A 16,587-nucleotide genomic window follows, 5' to 3' on the forward strand; every position below is an offset into this window, starting at 1 on the left:
AAAGTGACATGGATGCAAGAGCAGAGAGGAAAGGAGATGAGAGAACAAGGGGAATCTAAGGAATTTAAATTTGTGAACCAGGAGAATGATGGCATAGTTGATGGACTTGGGAACGTCAGAAAGGGAACTCAATAAGAGCGTGGGAGAGGATCAGAGACGAAGCTGCAACACTGGATAGAATGCATGTAGGGAAAGACGTGTGAATACAGAGGACCATCCAAGGAGAGATGTGACAGACAAAAGGAGAAGTTACGCTCCTTTTAAAGGCCCTTCATAAACCACATGCAGAACTGGCTGCACAGGAAACTGCTTTTCTGCAGGGACAGCTCAGTGAAAATGAAAAACAACCAAAACAAAAATATCTTGTCACAAATAGTGGTTCTCAGTACTTCCAGTGGAGAAAAAGTTGCCAATGACAGGGACCTTTGGGAAATGTCTTTTATCTTCCATCTAAATTTTTCACTTGCTTTCCTCTACGTCAAAACATAAATTCTTATTCTCCCACAATTTTCTCTACGTTTAGTTGTAGTTTATCCAACCTTAGAGTATGATTTGGTTCCTTCTGTTGTTTCTAAATAGAGCAAGTCTTCATTGTCTGCAAGGACAAAGAAAGATAAAGTGGTACAAACAGATGGGAACATTTTGGACACTTTTAGTGGTAGTTTCTATTTGACCTGACATTACACTATACTCTGTTTTGATGGATGAATTTCTCAAGGTTCTTTATTCGTATCAATATTAAAATTGGCTCAGACTCCCAGAACACACACCATTGTCTAGCTAGGGAGAGTGAGGTAAAAAGGGGTCTTTGTCATCCCAGTAGCTATTACAAAGCCAAGTGACACTAAAAATGAGATGTGATGGAAAAATGTTACCAGAGACTGAATTACAATGGTAAATAATTTCTATTGCTAATATTTATTAAGTACTTTCTAAGTTTCAGGCATGCTGCCACATGTTTACAACAGTCTGAAGAACTGTGAGATTTTCAGTGACCCAGATAGCAGACATTTCAAAACCCAATGGCACATTTTGTTACTAGTATCTATTTCCTGTGAATACAGTAAGTGGCCTTCTTGTTTGTTCTGTGACCATTCAGAAGATCCAGGATCCTTGCCATAAGTCTCTCTAACATGTAGCCCACAGTTTAAAGATTCTGTTGCCCTCCCACAATGTATTAAAAATATCCTGATGAGAAAAGTCTTAATCAATCAAATCAGGCTTGGTGTAGTAGGATTTTGTGGACAAAACTTTGTTCTCAGCTGTATAATAATTACAAGCTGTTTTACCAGTGGATCAGGAAAGGATTATTCTCCTCTTTGAAAATGGTAACTTTATAATTACATGTATTTACTTGCCTTATCAGAATAGAACTCACCAACTGAGACAGAGGATTATTTTTATTCAAAAGACTCTTGGGTGAAATGAACAGCTACATATTTGGGGGAAATTCAGCCTTTGCAACCAATTGTTTCTGGTATGAATAAAGAACAAATTACCTGAAATGAGGTTTTCTTTTTTTCCTTTTTGAAATGTATACAAAACTTGGCACAAAAATTACCTAGACAGTTAACTTGGCCCAACCCATGAAACTGTTGAGAAATGTGCATTTATTGACAGCTCTATACAGTGAGTGTACAAAGCGTTTTGGCCAACCAAACACAGTATACAAAATGTTTTCAGTGGTTTTATAGTTCTTTATCAGAATCCACCAACATCATATAATAATTTTTTTAAGAATTCATTTTTCTTTATTACTGTCCCATTTAAATCTGGAGGAAACTTCTTTGTCTCAGATATTTCTGAAGAGAAATTTGCTTGTTTCTCAGGTGTGCATTATGATTCCAAATTGAGCTCTTAATATACTAATAATAAACCTCCAGATAATTTGTAGACTGGATCCCGTTTCTCTTAGCCAAATCTTCTCAATTTTATTTTCCACCCAATACCAAAAGGTTTGTTTCAGCAACATAAACATTTTGTCTTTCTTTTGCCAAATATCTTTAAAAACAATTATCCCACCCCCTTCATTCTTACCAATCTCTCTAACATTCCCTAAACTCTCTCTAAAGTTGTTGTGACTATAAACACATTCTGTGTCTTTCGCTTTCTTGACTAGGCACTGTACCTCCTCTGGGTGGACACTTTCTTATCCTGGATTCTGAAATACAGACAAATTGGAGCCACAAATAGAAGAGTACAAATCGTGTCCTTTTCAGCATGGACTCGGTATGCTAAGAAGGTCACAGTTTGCACTCCTATTTGCTACAGGATGGTATGTGATCCTTTGGTCTGCTGGAGGAGAGAAAGAAACCTATGGGTATTAAAGAGTTCAGACGCAGTCACAGAGTTTTCAGCTGTGTCCCATATGCTTGGTGGCTATTCATTCTTCAAGTCTTCAGTTATGCTAGGTTCTAAGACAAAGAAGTGAGAGCAGTGATAATGCCTTTACCTCCTATCAAAAAGGCAGCCTCGGTAGATTGACTCTGGGCTGAGTAGCTTTGAAAACATTTTCATTCGGCGTATTAGAGCCCAAGGTTTGCCGCTAACACCCAGAATACGTGGAGAACAGGGGCCCCTGGCTGAGTGGTGGAATTAATTGTTCTAGGCAGGGTGAATGCAGATCCGAGCCAGGGTCCCGTTCTGTGTCTGATGATGTCCCCTGGCCTCTTTGCACTTTTCTGGATTTAGGCATTCTCTCCAGTGCTTGTTTCCAACGTATGCTCTGTACAGAGTTAATATTCCATCTTCTGTTCTTTATTCAAGCCCTGTCCCCTTGCAAGGTAAGACGGACCTGTTTCCCACCTCCACCCCCAGCCTCTCCGAGGTCATTCTCATGCTGCTGTCATTGGAGACATGGCTCTTGGAGGAGGGTCTGATGTTTTTGTCAGTGCATGCCCCTGCTCTTCTGTATGTTTGATTCTCATTGTCCTTTCTCTTCCTACTCTCCAGGTCTCTATTTTCTGCATGTCCTGTTCATCACTTTGCTCTCTGCCTCACCAGTGCCCACTTACCTCTGCATCTCCTTCCTCCTTCACTGTCCCCTGTGGACGTGTCCGTACTGGGACCAGTTTCACTTCACAGTGACATATTTCACCTCTCCTGCCTTATCACTCACATCCTCTCCCCATTTTCCCTGCAGATCCCCCTTCCTCCTGGTGTTCAGTTCATCATCATCAACTTAAACCAAGTAAGACACTGAGGGAAGCCCACGCTGCCATCAAGCCTCAAATCTGCTCCATTGTCTAAAAAACACTTCTTAATGCTTAAACTTTACCACACGTAAACATTAGACAAAGGCTCACAGGACCTGATCAAAGTATTAGTTAGGCTAGCTTTCTTAGATCTAATATATTAATTTCCAGGTAAATAATCTACTATATTTGGCCCTTTGGGTTTTCATTTTACCCCTAGGATAACGTGAGTAATTGAATTTATCCCATGTTAGACATCAACTGCCTCACCTTAGAGAAAACGTCCTAACACACTTTAGACGGGGTTGCGGGGAGCTCCTTAAGGTAAAAACCGCTTTCATAGTAATAGTGGTAGTAATAACAACAATAAGAGAATACTATGTTGACATTTGTACTGATAGGTCAAAAGTAATGGTAGGCAAAACTGCTGGCATGTTATCATGGAATCAAGGCAGTGGCACCATACTTTGCTAGTAATCATTGTACTTTTTTTTGAGATGGGGTCTTGCTAAGTTGCCCAGGCTGGAGTATAGTGGCATGATCATAGCTCACTGCAGCCTTGAACTCCTGGGCTCAAGCAATCCTCCTGCCTCAGTCTCCTGATTGGCTGGGACTAGAGGCATGCACCACTACCCCGACTGATCATAGTACTTTTTACTACCACACACTCACAGTACAGAAAAAAAAAATTATTTCACTAAACCTCAACCCTTGAGTACACATCTTTTTGATTCTCTTTGTGACCAAATGATAAACACACATAAAGCACTTCTGCAGCATCCTGAACTGTTGTGAGGAAAAGTGTTTGTGCAATCGTCTGGGTATCAAGCTAAACTGCTCGCTTTTCCATGAAATGCTGTAATTCCATGAAATTTCTTGGAATAAAGACTGACACACTATAGTTGCTCTGAGTTGGTTAGTTGGCAGACATTTTCTTAAACATGAGTGAAGTGAGTCTGTCCCATCAAGGAAAACAACTTAACTGTCTTGTGGTTGATAAAATTTGCACTATAAAGTGAAATTCAAATTCTAGACAATGTGCACCTGCCCTGTGAACTTAACAGCTTCCTAATAAAAAGCTTTTCTGATATGATGGTGGTAATATTAATGCATGTGATTTTTTTTTTTGATATTGTACATTGAAATGAGACAACCTTTGGAAGATCTGCATAATCATAAATTTCTGGATAATCAATGAATGATTTTGAACCATACATGGATAAAACTCACTTAATGTGTAAGACAGATCAATGGCTTTTAATGGAATATGAAAAATTCATCGAGATAGTTTCAGATTTCACATGGACACTAATTTTCAATAAACTATAAGCTATAGACTTTTAGTGTAATACCAAAGAATATTCAAAACTATATGAAAAGAGCATTAAAAACTCCCCCTGGCTGGGTGTGGTGGCTTAAGCCTATAATCCCAACATTTTGGGAGGCTGAGGCAGGAGGATCACTTGAAGCCAGGAGTTCAAGACCAGCCTGGGCAACAAACAAACAAACAAACACACAGACAGACAAAACTACTCTTTTTTTTTTTTAAATACGTATGTCTCTGAGGCCAGATTTTCTTCATATACTTCAACCAAAACATGTTATAACATTTTATGTAGATACAGATAATCTAGACGTGAAAAGGATTTACAAACCTGTAAAACAATATCATTATTCTTACTAAAACTTTTTAAAAACAGTTATTTTCACAAAATATGTAATACATACTGATATATAAAAATACTATAAAAATATACAATTTATTTTTTAAGAATTTTTTAAATTCCAAGAAATTTCAGTTATTAAATTTATTTATCAATTAAATCAAGTAAATATTGACAAATATAAGCCAAAAAACCAAAGTTTTTTGGGATCCTTAATTATGATGAATAATTCTCAGAGAAACATTTCTCAGAGTGTTTTTCCCCAAACACTAATCTCATAAAATGATTCATAAATAAAAGGGCTTTCACTCTGAAGTAAGTTTGGGATATCTGGAGAATCGTAACACTTGCCATACTTGGAGAGCTACAACCCACATTAGTTTGTTAGAGGCCCAGGGAAATCCTGCTGTATTGCGTTTGTTTCATATTATACAATCCAGTGTTTCCTTCTATTAGGAAGTCTGTGAATCCAGAACATGCTGGTCATCTGATCTTGGAGAGAGGGTACTGGCACAGCGGAAATCTACCATGACTCACCTTCAAGCCGGACCACCAGGGGCACCTTGAGTTCTAGCTCCCGGCAGGCTTTGGTGATCCCATTGGCAATGATGGCACAGTTGACGATACCACCAAAAATATTGACAAGGATGGCTTCAACCTGAAATCAAAAATAAAAAGTTACCCATCAAAATGCGGATCGCCAACAGTCTCAAAAACAACTGGCTAAATAATAGAGACCATTAAGATAAGACTCCTTGTTTTTTGTTTTTGTTTTAAACAGAGCACAAAATACAAAAAAGACTGATAACATGTTAAGCAAGCTCATATTAGTAATGAATTAATAAATATCACAACATAACATTACCAAATTTTCCCATCAATCACTCTTTTGAACTCAAAATGAATTTAATCATCATTCATTTGTCTATTATATAATATCTTCTTTTTTCTGAAAATATTGTCTATTCTTTTTATAAGTAGTATCATTTAAAATTTCTTGCACTTAGGCTTTTTTCCTCCCGATTTACAATTACATTTTTATATGTCATGGTGCCTCACACAATATTTCAAAATTAGAAACCATTTATTGTTTTGTATTAAAAGGTAAAAAAGATTCAAATGTTTTCATGCTTCCTTAATACCTCTTTGATATGCTAGAAGTTATGTTCTCAAAAATCAGAGATAGTTTAATTATCTTAGACAGTAACCTTTTTGATTAAGAAAAAGACTCTTGAAATAAGGAGATGCAAGCTTATAGCATAAGTAACAATGTAAGGAAAGTCAAGCTACTGACTGGAGCTTCTCAGAAATGTAAATGTAAACCCGTCATGTTAACTTGCTTGTACATATTCCATATTCAAAGGCATGTGGGCCAAAAAAAAAAAAAAAAAAAAAAAAAATCAACAAACAAACAAACTCTACTTGTCCTGACTTGATAAATAGGCATCAGAAAATCCTGTATAATTAACATGAAGAACGAGATAATGAAGAGAATTCATTACCTAGATTAATTGATAACACCCACAGAAAAATGGCTATTCATCAAGCTGGAGGCATCAAAATTCCAACAATAGAGTCACAATTAAATTATGCCACACTAATTGTAAAGCATATATATATGTGCTGCATAAAAATCCCATTATTTCAGTGTGTTAAATTACCTACACTAAACATATGAGAAGAGAATATCTTACATTTGTATAGCATTTAACTGTTTAGAAAGTGGATTACACAAATCCTTATTTTTATAGTGAGCCTTTCCAGAACCCTATTCATAAGGTACGGTGAAGGTTGACTCTCTAGCTGAGAAAGCCATCGGGTACATTCAGGGAATATTGTCCCAAGGTCACACAGCTGTCATGTGGCTGTGGCCAGGCCCAAAGTCAGCCCCCTAGATTGCCTACTGATTTGTTCATTGATGTCAGTTGCTAGGGCTGGGACCTTGGGCAACTTACAGAACCTCTCTTGAACATTTCCTCATCTGTATCACAGGAATAAAAAGAGGACCTAGCCCACAGGATGCTGAAAGGCCTAAATGAGATAATACATGTGAAATGTTTACCACATGGCTTTAAATGTACTTAATGGATATTTACACATGCATTTATTCAGCAAGCAGTGATGAAAGTGGGCAGGTTACCTAGAGAGCAAGTAAGAAAACCTTTTTCAGTAGACTGCAGCTCATGCTGAATATGGAATATAATGGAAATACAAACTTATTGTATTTCCATTATGTAAATATAATGGAAATACAAACTTATTGAAGTTCAACAAAAAGGTAATGTCTTAAGAATCAAAGAAATGAACAATATTTTTCAAACCAATTAGAGATTGGGGCTACTCCCAAAAAAGAAATCTCCCATTACCATTCACAGCAGGCCGACTGGTAAGCAGAAGCTTGCTTTCTAATGACAGCTATTAAATGCTGTTAGTATTGAGACTTGGTACAGCAGCAGTTTCCAAATAACTGTGGGATGGAGAGGAACTTGCCAGAACAATAGAAGAAAAACATTCAGGAGCAAGAACGACTCCACGGGGTCCGTGATAGAAACTCAGGACCTGCTGAGGCTCAGTAAGGTTTGTGCAGAGGAACTTGGCATTCTAGTAAAACACACATTGGCACCTGCATGCCTCTGCCATGTTCCGGCCTGCACGTTCCTTAAGGACAAGTTCGGATGTCAACTTCTCAGGGAATTCTCATGAAATTAGAATCACTGACTCTGTTTAACCCATCTAAAGCTTTATGATCATTTTATAGATTATAGTTCACATGATACTCTTATGTGAATTCACCTAAACAGGCAGGAGTGAGGGATAGGAGCGAAAAGGACAGAAGGGGCTTGAGACCCTGTGATTCAACTCTACTTAGTGGGTGAGTCCCTGGAGTAAATGTCAAACAGGAGCTGTGAATCAGTGTTGCCTCAATTGGCATCAGTTCCCATAAGTCTCTCATGTATCAGTATCTCGTGTTTAATTAAGAGTCCGACGTTAAAAATAGACACTCTTCATACAACCACTTGTGCCTAAAATTCAACTACTTTAGTTGGTGCTGAACTCCAGGAAAAGCCTTCTTTTCTAACTGCAGAGGAATAAATGGCTTTGTTAGACTTACTGAGAAATGAATAGCTGTTGTTCTCCAATGTACTTGATTCTCCTCTTACCTTCCTCTCCCCAACCCCAAGATGCAACTCCTGTGTTTGGATCATCTTTGTGCTTCTCTAAGACAAAGATTATGTATTTTTCCATTTTTTAATGATCAGTAGCCAGCACAGTCCATGACATGGCATAATCATGTACGAATAATGGTTTAACAATGAATGAATTAATTTCAACAGACACCTGATGAACATCTCCTTTGTACCAGGTACAGAATTAAGTTCTTGGGATATGCAGAAGGATAAAATATCATCAACTGTCCTCAGGGAAGAATTCAAAGACTAGTTTGAGAGCCAGACCAATAAACTGGCAATGACAATACAGGGTCTACAGATGGTCTCACACAGCCAAGACCAGCGCAGAGGCAGTGATGCAGGCTGCTGATATGACAGAGGATTTTTGGAAGAGGTGACGGTCTGGTAGACAAGAAGAAAAAAAAGAGCAGGATCTGAGATAAAGGGAGCAGCCAGGATAAAGGCAGATATGTCACCCAACTTAGTTTATTGAGGAACTAATGGTTGAATGGTGAAGTAACTTAAGATAATACAGGTGAGGCCGAGATTGTCAGGTGCCAGAGGCCAGGGATGGGAACTTGGATCCTCTTATTTCTTCCTTTTTATTTTATTTATTTGTTTTTTGAGACACATTTTCACTGTGTTGCCCAGGCTGGAGTGCAGTGGTGCAGTCTTGAGTCATTGCAACCTCCGCCTCCCGGGTTCTCATACCTCAGCCTCCCAAGTAGCTGGGACTACAGGCCCCTGCCACCACACCTGGCTAGTTTTTGTATTATTAGTAGAGACGTGGTTTTGACATGTTGGCCAGCTGTCTTGAACTCCTGACCTCTACTGATCCTCCTGCCTTGGCCTCCCAAAGTGTTGGGATTATAGGTGTGAGCCGCCAGGCCTAGCCTCTTCCTTCTTTAGAACTGGGTGGAGGCAAGTCTTGAAAGTAGCCTCCTTGAAAGGCAGAAGAGAAGTTATAGGAGGGGAACAGAAGGACAGAGGAGATTGAGTGCATGAGAGACAATGAGAAATACAGAACAACCATGAGAGAGCATGGGGGTGAGAGAAAGAGAGAGAGAGAGAGAGAGAAAGAGAGTGAGAAAGAGAATGAGTGAACAAGAAGTAGTAAGAGAAGCCATGAGAGAATGCAAAAGAATAAGAGAGAGAGAGAAAATGCAAAAGGGAGAGTGAGAAGTCATGAGGAAGATAGAGAAGCAGAAAGAGTATGACCAATACTAACAAAGTAATTGAGATTTCTACAAGAAGAGCAACAAGACCTAGAAATACGCAGGCTGCTTAGCTCAGGGAAATGGGATTGTTTAGGACACACGATATACCACAGCACCCTAAGAGGGAAGTCACCACCCTGGGTGGTGAGAAGATGCTACTCAACCAGAGATTATGCTATTCTCGCCTTCTCTCCTACTGTAAAGTAATTTGCTGCAGTCATGCACTTTAATGGAAATCTGATTTAAGGTTTAACTCTGGGCCAATTTCTATAATTAACTACTGTAATCTGCAATCTCAAACTGGGAATGAAATTAAGATAGTTTAAAAATGAAAGCCTCGTGACATCATTATTATTATTTAGCATTTATAAAGCATGTCAAATTGTCAATGTGTGCCTCACATGTTCATTCATTTTACAACTACTAACTGCTGTTCCATGACGTTATCAACAGTAACTTTTAATTATTTTCCCCCAGCCCCCTGGCAAAGAGAATTTTTTTTTTTTTTTTTTTTTTTAAGAATTCAGTGTTAGGTCTATTTAAGTACCCAGAGACTCTCCCGGAAGATCCCAAGTGCTTTTGGGAACCGAGGCTTTTTCTAATTCTCGGGTGACAATTATGAGGGTTGCTATTTACTGTTTCACAAAAGTAAAGATCATCTAATGAGGAAGCTGAAGTGCCAGATACAGGGCCCAGGTCCCCAGATCCCAGACAGCTGATCCCAAGGCAAGTTTGCGCTGGCAGCTGTGCAGGTGGTCGGGCAGTCCACGTGCAAGTTTTTCAAATGTCTGTGGGTGTTTTGCTTTGCAAAACACACTCTAGCTGCAGATTTTAGTCCACAATTAAAAGTAAAAACCAAACTTTGAAAAAAGAACAGCTACAGCCCTTGCTATTTATCAAGCTTCTGTCAACATCATCCCCACTGCCCAAATAAACAAACCAACAAAAATCAATACTAAACCTCTTCTTTGGAACATGGATCCTTTTGATTATCTGATGAACATTAGGGATTCCCCAGTCAGGTGAATTCACAAACACAACATTTTGGGGGGATAATAGTAGTTAAATCCCATGGCTGCCCTGCTCCTACAGGATATGGCCTCCAAGACCTCCAATGGCAAGTGGTAACCCACAGCACATGGATTCAGGATAGGGCTATGAGTTTCAGATAATGGCAAGTGTTAGTGCACACCATATGTATTCAGGAGAGGATTGTGAGTTTCAGAGGAATTGTGAATTTTTCGCAGCTGTCTATAGAATTTTTGTCTAAATGTGTACTTTTCTAGGCAAAGTGTCCATGGTCCTTAAGAGTTGATATATGAATAGCAATCACAAATACAACCATAATTAATGTTACTAAAGCATTTAGCAGGTTGTATTCAGTATTCTAATTATTGTATGTGTACTAACACATTTAACACATGAGTATCACAGGAGGTGGGTACAATCATCCCCAGATTGAGGTGAAGATCTGGGAGAATCAAGGGGTCACAGCTTTATCTACTGTCAAATATCCTTCTGAGCCAGCAAACCTAGAGAAGCCCTATAATGAGTGCTGGCTTAGTCTCTTCATGTTCATTACCACAGCCAACTCTGCCATACACTTGTGAGACAGATATCACCTACCTCCCTTTCGCAGATGAGAAAACCAAGACTCAGAGGGGTAAAAACAACTTGTGTCAAATTATGCAGCCTGTACGTTGTCAGTCTAACAAATTTAGCTTTTTCTTCAACATGATAATGACTCCCCTTAATGAAATAAAAATATTGCAAGATTGCTCAATAAAAAGAATTATTAATTTAATATATATATTCTTCAGGGCCTACTATGGGCCCTGTGCTTGTAGTCAGTAGCTAAGCCAGCAAGAAAGATTTTAAAATTAGGCAAAAAGGTTCTATATATCTAAAACTGCAAACCATGATAATAGTTATGAAGGGGAGGAAAATGCTAGGTCCTATGTGAGTAGTGGGACAAGACCCATATTACACTAGGTGGTGAGGGAGGGCCTCTCATAGGCAGAGACATTTATGCTAGAGTCTGAAGGGCAGTCCAGAAGATGGCAAGTAGATCAAGATTAAGAGAGGGAGAAAAGTATCTTAAGACAACAGAATGCTATGTATAAAGGTGGAGGGACAGAAAAGAGTGTGGTGCATTTGAGAACCTGAACAGAATATGGAGTGTCAGGTTCCTGGGGCCTAAGAAGTAGAGTGATGGAAACGAGATGGGCCCCCTCACAAATCATGCAGAGCCTCATAGGGCAAATGCCATGACAGAGTTTGAGAAGTCTTTGGTTTTAAGACACCTACATAGACTGTAGTAAGGTCAGGCAGGAAATTAACATTTATTGAGCATCTACAATGAATTTACAATAAGCTTATATATGTATTTTTTTTGGTCAAATGATCCTTTATTGAAATATTTTCCTTTGTGCTTAACTGGCTGGGCATTCCACAGCACCACTGTTGATGTCATCTATGATGTCATGGGGGTGGCGGCCATCAACATTACAGCCTACAGACTGGGCAGTGCCCAGGATCTCTTTAATGGTTCCAGAGAGTTCTCTGGCTAAGGATCGGTGCCGCATCTGTCGAGCAATGTTGACGATCTCATCAAAAGTGATATTCCCACTGTGTTTAATGTTTTTCTGTTTCTTTCTGTCTCTTGGTGGTTCCTTGAGGGCTTTGATGATCAGGGCAGAGGCAGAAGGCACCACCTCAATCTGGGCCTGTCTGTTCTGAATGGTCAGTTTCACTGTAATCCTCAGGCCCTTCCAGTCACCCGTTGCCTTGTCAATGTCATCACCAACCTTTTTTGGAGACAGACGCAGGGGGCCGATCTTGGGGGCCAGCGCAGAAGTGGCACCGACTTCACCTCCGGTGCACCTCAGGTATAGGACTTTGATCTCGTTGGGGTCGAACTTCGGCGGCATGGTGGAGGCGGCTGGTGTGGGATGAACCCGGATTCGGGACGACCGAAGAAAGTTGCACCTTCGCCCCCTCCGAGCCGAAAGCCGAGAGCTATATATGTATTTTTAACCTCCATTTTATAGATAAACTGAGGCTCAGAAAATTTAGGGTCTCCTAGTTATTAAGCAGTTATAGTTCAAACCAATGTCTGTTTCACTACAGCACATGCAGGGCAGTCAGGAACAGCTGGGTAATGATAGGGGAGCCACTGACATCCACCAGAGGTTGACAACGTTTCTCTTTTAAGAGCTCTATCAGTACAGATTTTAGGTTTTGTGAGCCAGTCTCTGTCACAGCTACTTACCCTTGTTGCAGCATGAAAGCAATCATAGACAAACAATATGTAAGTGAATGAGCATGGTCGTATTCCAATAAAACTTTATTTACAAAAACAAGTGGTGGGTCAGATTTGGCCCACAGATCATAGTTTGCCAACCTGACATAGATGTGACTTGGTTCATTTCCCCTCAAATTCACCGCAAGTATTCCATCACCCCTCCTTCTTTGTGTCATTTGATGTATCTTTGATAACACTTTTCAGACATTACGTTGTCTCTCTTTGTTGTGTTATTTTCTTGCCATCACTGATAACACTAAGGTACCCAGGAAGTAGTGGTGGCCAATTACATAAAGGAGTCCAACCAACTTTAACAACATTACTTTAAAACAAAACCTGTTACCTTAACAAGTTCATAGAAGGAAAGCCTCTGTTTTGTTCTTTTTTCCTCCCTGACATTGACTGGAAGTGAACAAATAGAAAACTTTCACAGTAAGTCAGCCACTTGGCAATGGTTATTGCAAATAGTTAAGTGCTGCATTGTATTTAGAAATACTGTAGCATATACAAGAAGCACAGTAAGTGCAACTATTAGGTTTTGTCTTTTCCTATTCCAATCAGGAATGCTAATTTAGTCCCACTGCAGCAGCACGAGGTTGATAAAAATCAAGCAAGCATGTTTATATTAGTCAAGATAAGGACTTTAAAAAAAAATCACAAGCTATTTTAATTCTGAACGTTGTTGCTTTTGTTTAAGCATCTGTTTTTGTGAAACTGTTTTTCTTTCTTTTTTGTTGTTTTTATTTTCCTGATGAATTCTAATCATGTCTTCTAATCCATTGGCAGCCAACGAAGAAAAATAAATGGTGAAGGAAATGAGATGCAGCTTGGATAATTGATGTTTGTATGCCTGGCTTTAATAAAAAATACTCTGCTAAATTAGAGGGGAGTCTAAATGGATTCAGTCAATAAGGAAGTGATTCAGGTGAGGAATTCAATCTTGGGCTTTATTGTAATAATACAAATAAACCAACAGATTGGTTCGATTGGGACCAGATTTGCCTTCTGCTGAAATTCTGGCAAGCTGCTCAGGCTCACATTTCTACCTTTGGTATATTCTTGGAGTTTGAAATTATTTTCTTTCGTATGAATTCAAATGCCACGATCCTTGGAATAAAGCAATTCATATACCTCCAAAATAGCTAAAATTGACATGTGAAAAATAGCATTCCTCGAAAGATACCCTCCCACTCTGCCCTTTTAATTTCTTCCAAGGAAAAAAGAAATAATTTTAGTGAGTCCACGATCCTGCCCGAAAATCTCAAAATCAAAAGGAAATGTCTTATACAACACCCTTAATACAAAACAAGATTTGGGAATTTTAAATTCATCAGTTGAGATGAACCAATCATTTTATTCCAACTTCTCTGAACTGAGAGCATGGAAACGACATCTTATGGATAGATCCTCTGGGGACAGTAACTTGTTGGAGAGTCAAGTTTCCATTCAGGTTGACCTCTGACAGCAGTCAGGTGAACCTAGGGAAATGGGTCTAATTGGACTCTAATCTGTCCTTACTCTGTTTATTCTCTTCTTCCTATATTCTTCACTTTACTTACATTCTATAATTTACTCCTTGCTAGAATAAGCAAAATTGTATGGAGGATTAAGGTTTATTGAGTGTTAATTTTCCTAGGTGCTAGAAATTATGTATTTCAACTTTCCCTGGTAAATAAACAAACTCAATGAGCTTAAACGTCACACAGCAGTAGGCAATGGAGTCAAGATTTAAACTAAGTCAGTCTTACTGTAAAGTCCATGTTCTTTCCACTCCCTCTGGTAGTCTCTCTATAATCAGAGACTCCCAAGATTAGTCAAGAGTTCCAGCTCCATGTTGGTCCTATTTCCAAGCTTCAAGGACATGCTTCTGAGTCCTGTATTCTGGTGCCCAAGTATTTCTTGCTTTCAAATTTTGCTGCTGAATTAAAATCAATCTTTTGATTTGTAAGATATCTTTTATAGGTTTGTGGACCAATGGGTTTTAGTTCTTTACAAATAAAGATATTTCCTGTTTACTGATAAAAGAGTTGTCCAGAGCTCATGGTTTGCATTTCCTAGTTAGATGGGGCTGGGGAGGGGTCATGAAGGTACAAGAGTGGGGCCTGGCCTTCAAACACTAAACTCTGTCCTGAGCTGAAACAGATGTTCCTAACAAGACCTCTCTCTGCAGACTGATAGCTCCTCCTCCCCATTTCTGAAACACTGAAATTTATACTGTTGCCACTAATACTCTTTGAAATTACGGTCATAAAAATTCTAATGGTGAGACATCATCATCAATACAGATTTTAGATATCAGGCAGTGGAATGGCCACTGGAAGGCATGGTAACTCTGTACGTGGCTGCTCGGAGAATGATGATGGGGGCACATTCTAGTTCCATGGCAGAGATCTTTGACCTGTTAACAATGTCTGTCACGGAAGTGGAGGAAAGAGTCAATGCAAGTGTATAATATATTTGTTTCCTTAACTTTGGAGTTACATGACACATATTAATTACACATAATTATAACTAACGGTGTAGCCTGTCAACATTGCCCCTCCTTTAATAATTTTTACAAAGAAAAGATCAGGCAGTAAAGAAATCCAATTCACATCCTGCATAACTACCAAGAATATATTAATTATGTAGGTTTAGGTATATGTAAAGCAAAAAATTTAAATATAGACTTCCAGCTCTAAAGAGAATGAAGACATCTTCCATTAGGAATACTGGTATAGCTTAACAGGTTAAAAACTAATGTGAATACTGCACCATATAAATTATAAAGCCATACTTCCTCCCAAAACAAGGACCTGTTTCCTTAAATCAAACTTCTCCAAAGTATATTCTATGGAGTATTAGACCTAAGTAATGCTCCTTGAAAAAATCTTCTGGTCAAATAATTTGGATTCTAGCTTAATGTGAGCTTTAGCAGACCATCTGTGTTCTAAGTTATAACACTTTAATTTAGTCATTTTCTGCAAAAGCGTCAATGGGTTGGAAATGTGATCTGCAGAGAGCTGTCAGAAAAGGTGTGTAGGAGCTGGTATATTTGTGATTAGGTGGCACAGAGATCTAGGGTCCTTCTTTACATAGATGCTAATCATTTCATCATTTAGGTCAAAGTTATAGTATCTACAAAAGTAGAAGCCTTTCACAATCAAGAATAGCAACTACAAAGGCCCTGGTCAGGCCAAGGGTGGCATATAAATGCTTCTGTAGTTGTCAGCAGACAGGGTAGTAGTGGTTAAGTCAGGTATTAACAGGATTTTCGGAAGAAGAAAAATCTAAAGACGGAAATATTGATTGGCATTATAAATAGGAACAGGAGACAAGGAGTTAAACGGACTGAAGGGCACAGAAATTTGGGGGAATAGCACAAACACAGTTTCTACTTTTTCCAGCAATAGTTCCCATATCCTTCTGAACTGAGAATCAGAACCATTGTCATGATTACAAAACAAAAACCACTTGGACATTTAGAATGGCAAATGCAAGGTTCTTTTTTGAGTGCTGTGTGTTTAAAATAAATCATGCAAAAACTACCATAATGTATAATTTGGCCACAGAGATATTCAAAGCTAAAAAAAAAATAGAGCAAAGAGATTTTGGTCATACTATTTCATAAAAGGGCATCAAAAGACTTCAAAAAAGAGGTATATAATTCTCTCTTAACAAATCAGCTATTAGAATTGACTGTTCAGAAATATTTGGTTACAAAACTGTCTTTCCAGCTTAACAGATAATTGCTTTCAAAGCAGGATACTCATTGCTTATAATGCAATATCTATATTTCATTTGTAATGGGAGTTACATTGGTGCAGATTAAGAATATTTATTGGCACATTCTTTCTGAGCCACATTTTGTCCAATCATCTCAGACTTATGTCATCTTGATGCATGTAAATATCCATCATCATTTGTTGGAGGGTTAATATAGAGAACACCCATAAAATTGGCAACTTGGTGAAGGACCCATTTATTAATCTATAAACAGGATGTCTATCCATCTATCATTGCAACGTATCAGTCTCCACAGGGTTACTGTCCCTACAA

At 38.7% G+C, this 16,587-nt stretch overlaps 2 protein-coding genes across 3 annotated transcripts in view; both read right to left on the bottom strand.

Moving 5' to 3' along the window:
• Positions 1-5,147: 5,147 nt before the first annotated feature.
• Positions 5,148-16,587, bottom strand: part of SUCLG2 (succinate-CoA ligase GDP-forming subunit beta) — a 257,299-nt gene continuing 245,859 nt past the window's right edge. Inside the window, exon 10 of one of the 2 annotated variants that reach the window (XM_050781306.1) lies at positions 5,148-5,516. In XM_050781306.1, the coding sequence (XP_050637263.1) occupies positions 5,382-5,516 (135 nt within the window). In that variant the 3' untranslated portion in view covers positions 5,148-5,381. The remainder of the gene's footprint in view (positions 5,517-16,587) is intronic. The other variant, XM_050781307.1, reaches the window with a different exon arrangement.
• Positions 11,641-12,259, bottom strand: LOC126948876 (60S ribosomal protein L12-like). Its single transcript, XM_050781317.1, has one exon. It carries the CDS (start codon positions 12,173-12,175, stop codon positions 11,678-11,680), a length of 498 nt encoding a protein of 165 aa, XP_050637274.1. The 5' UTR covers positions 12,176-12,259; the 3' UTR covers positions 11,641-11,677.

The sequence above is a fragment of the Macaca thibetana genome, chromosome 2, assembly GCF_024542745.1.
Source record: "Macaca thibetana thibetana isolate TM-01 chromosome 2, ASM2454274v1, whole genome shotgun sequence".
In the NCBI taxonomy this organism is placed as follows: Eukaryota; Metazoa; Chordata; class Mammalia; order Primates; family Cercopithecidae; genus Macaca; species Macaca thibetana.

What these genes read in the sequence shown, in the direction of transcription:
- LOC126948876 (XM_050781317.1), bottom strand. Translation starts at nt 12,175, where the DNA reads ATGCCGCCGAAGTTCGACCCCAACGAGATCAAAGTCCTATACCTGAGG.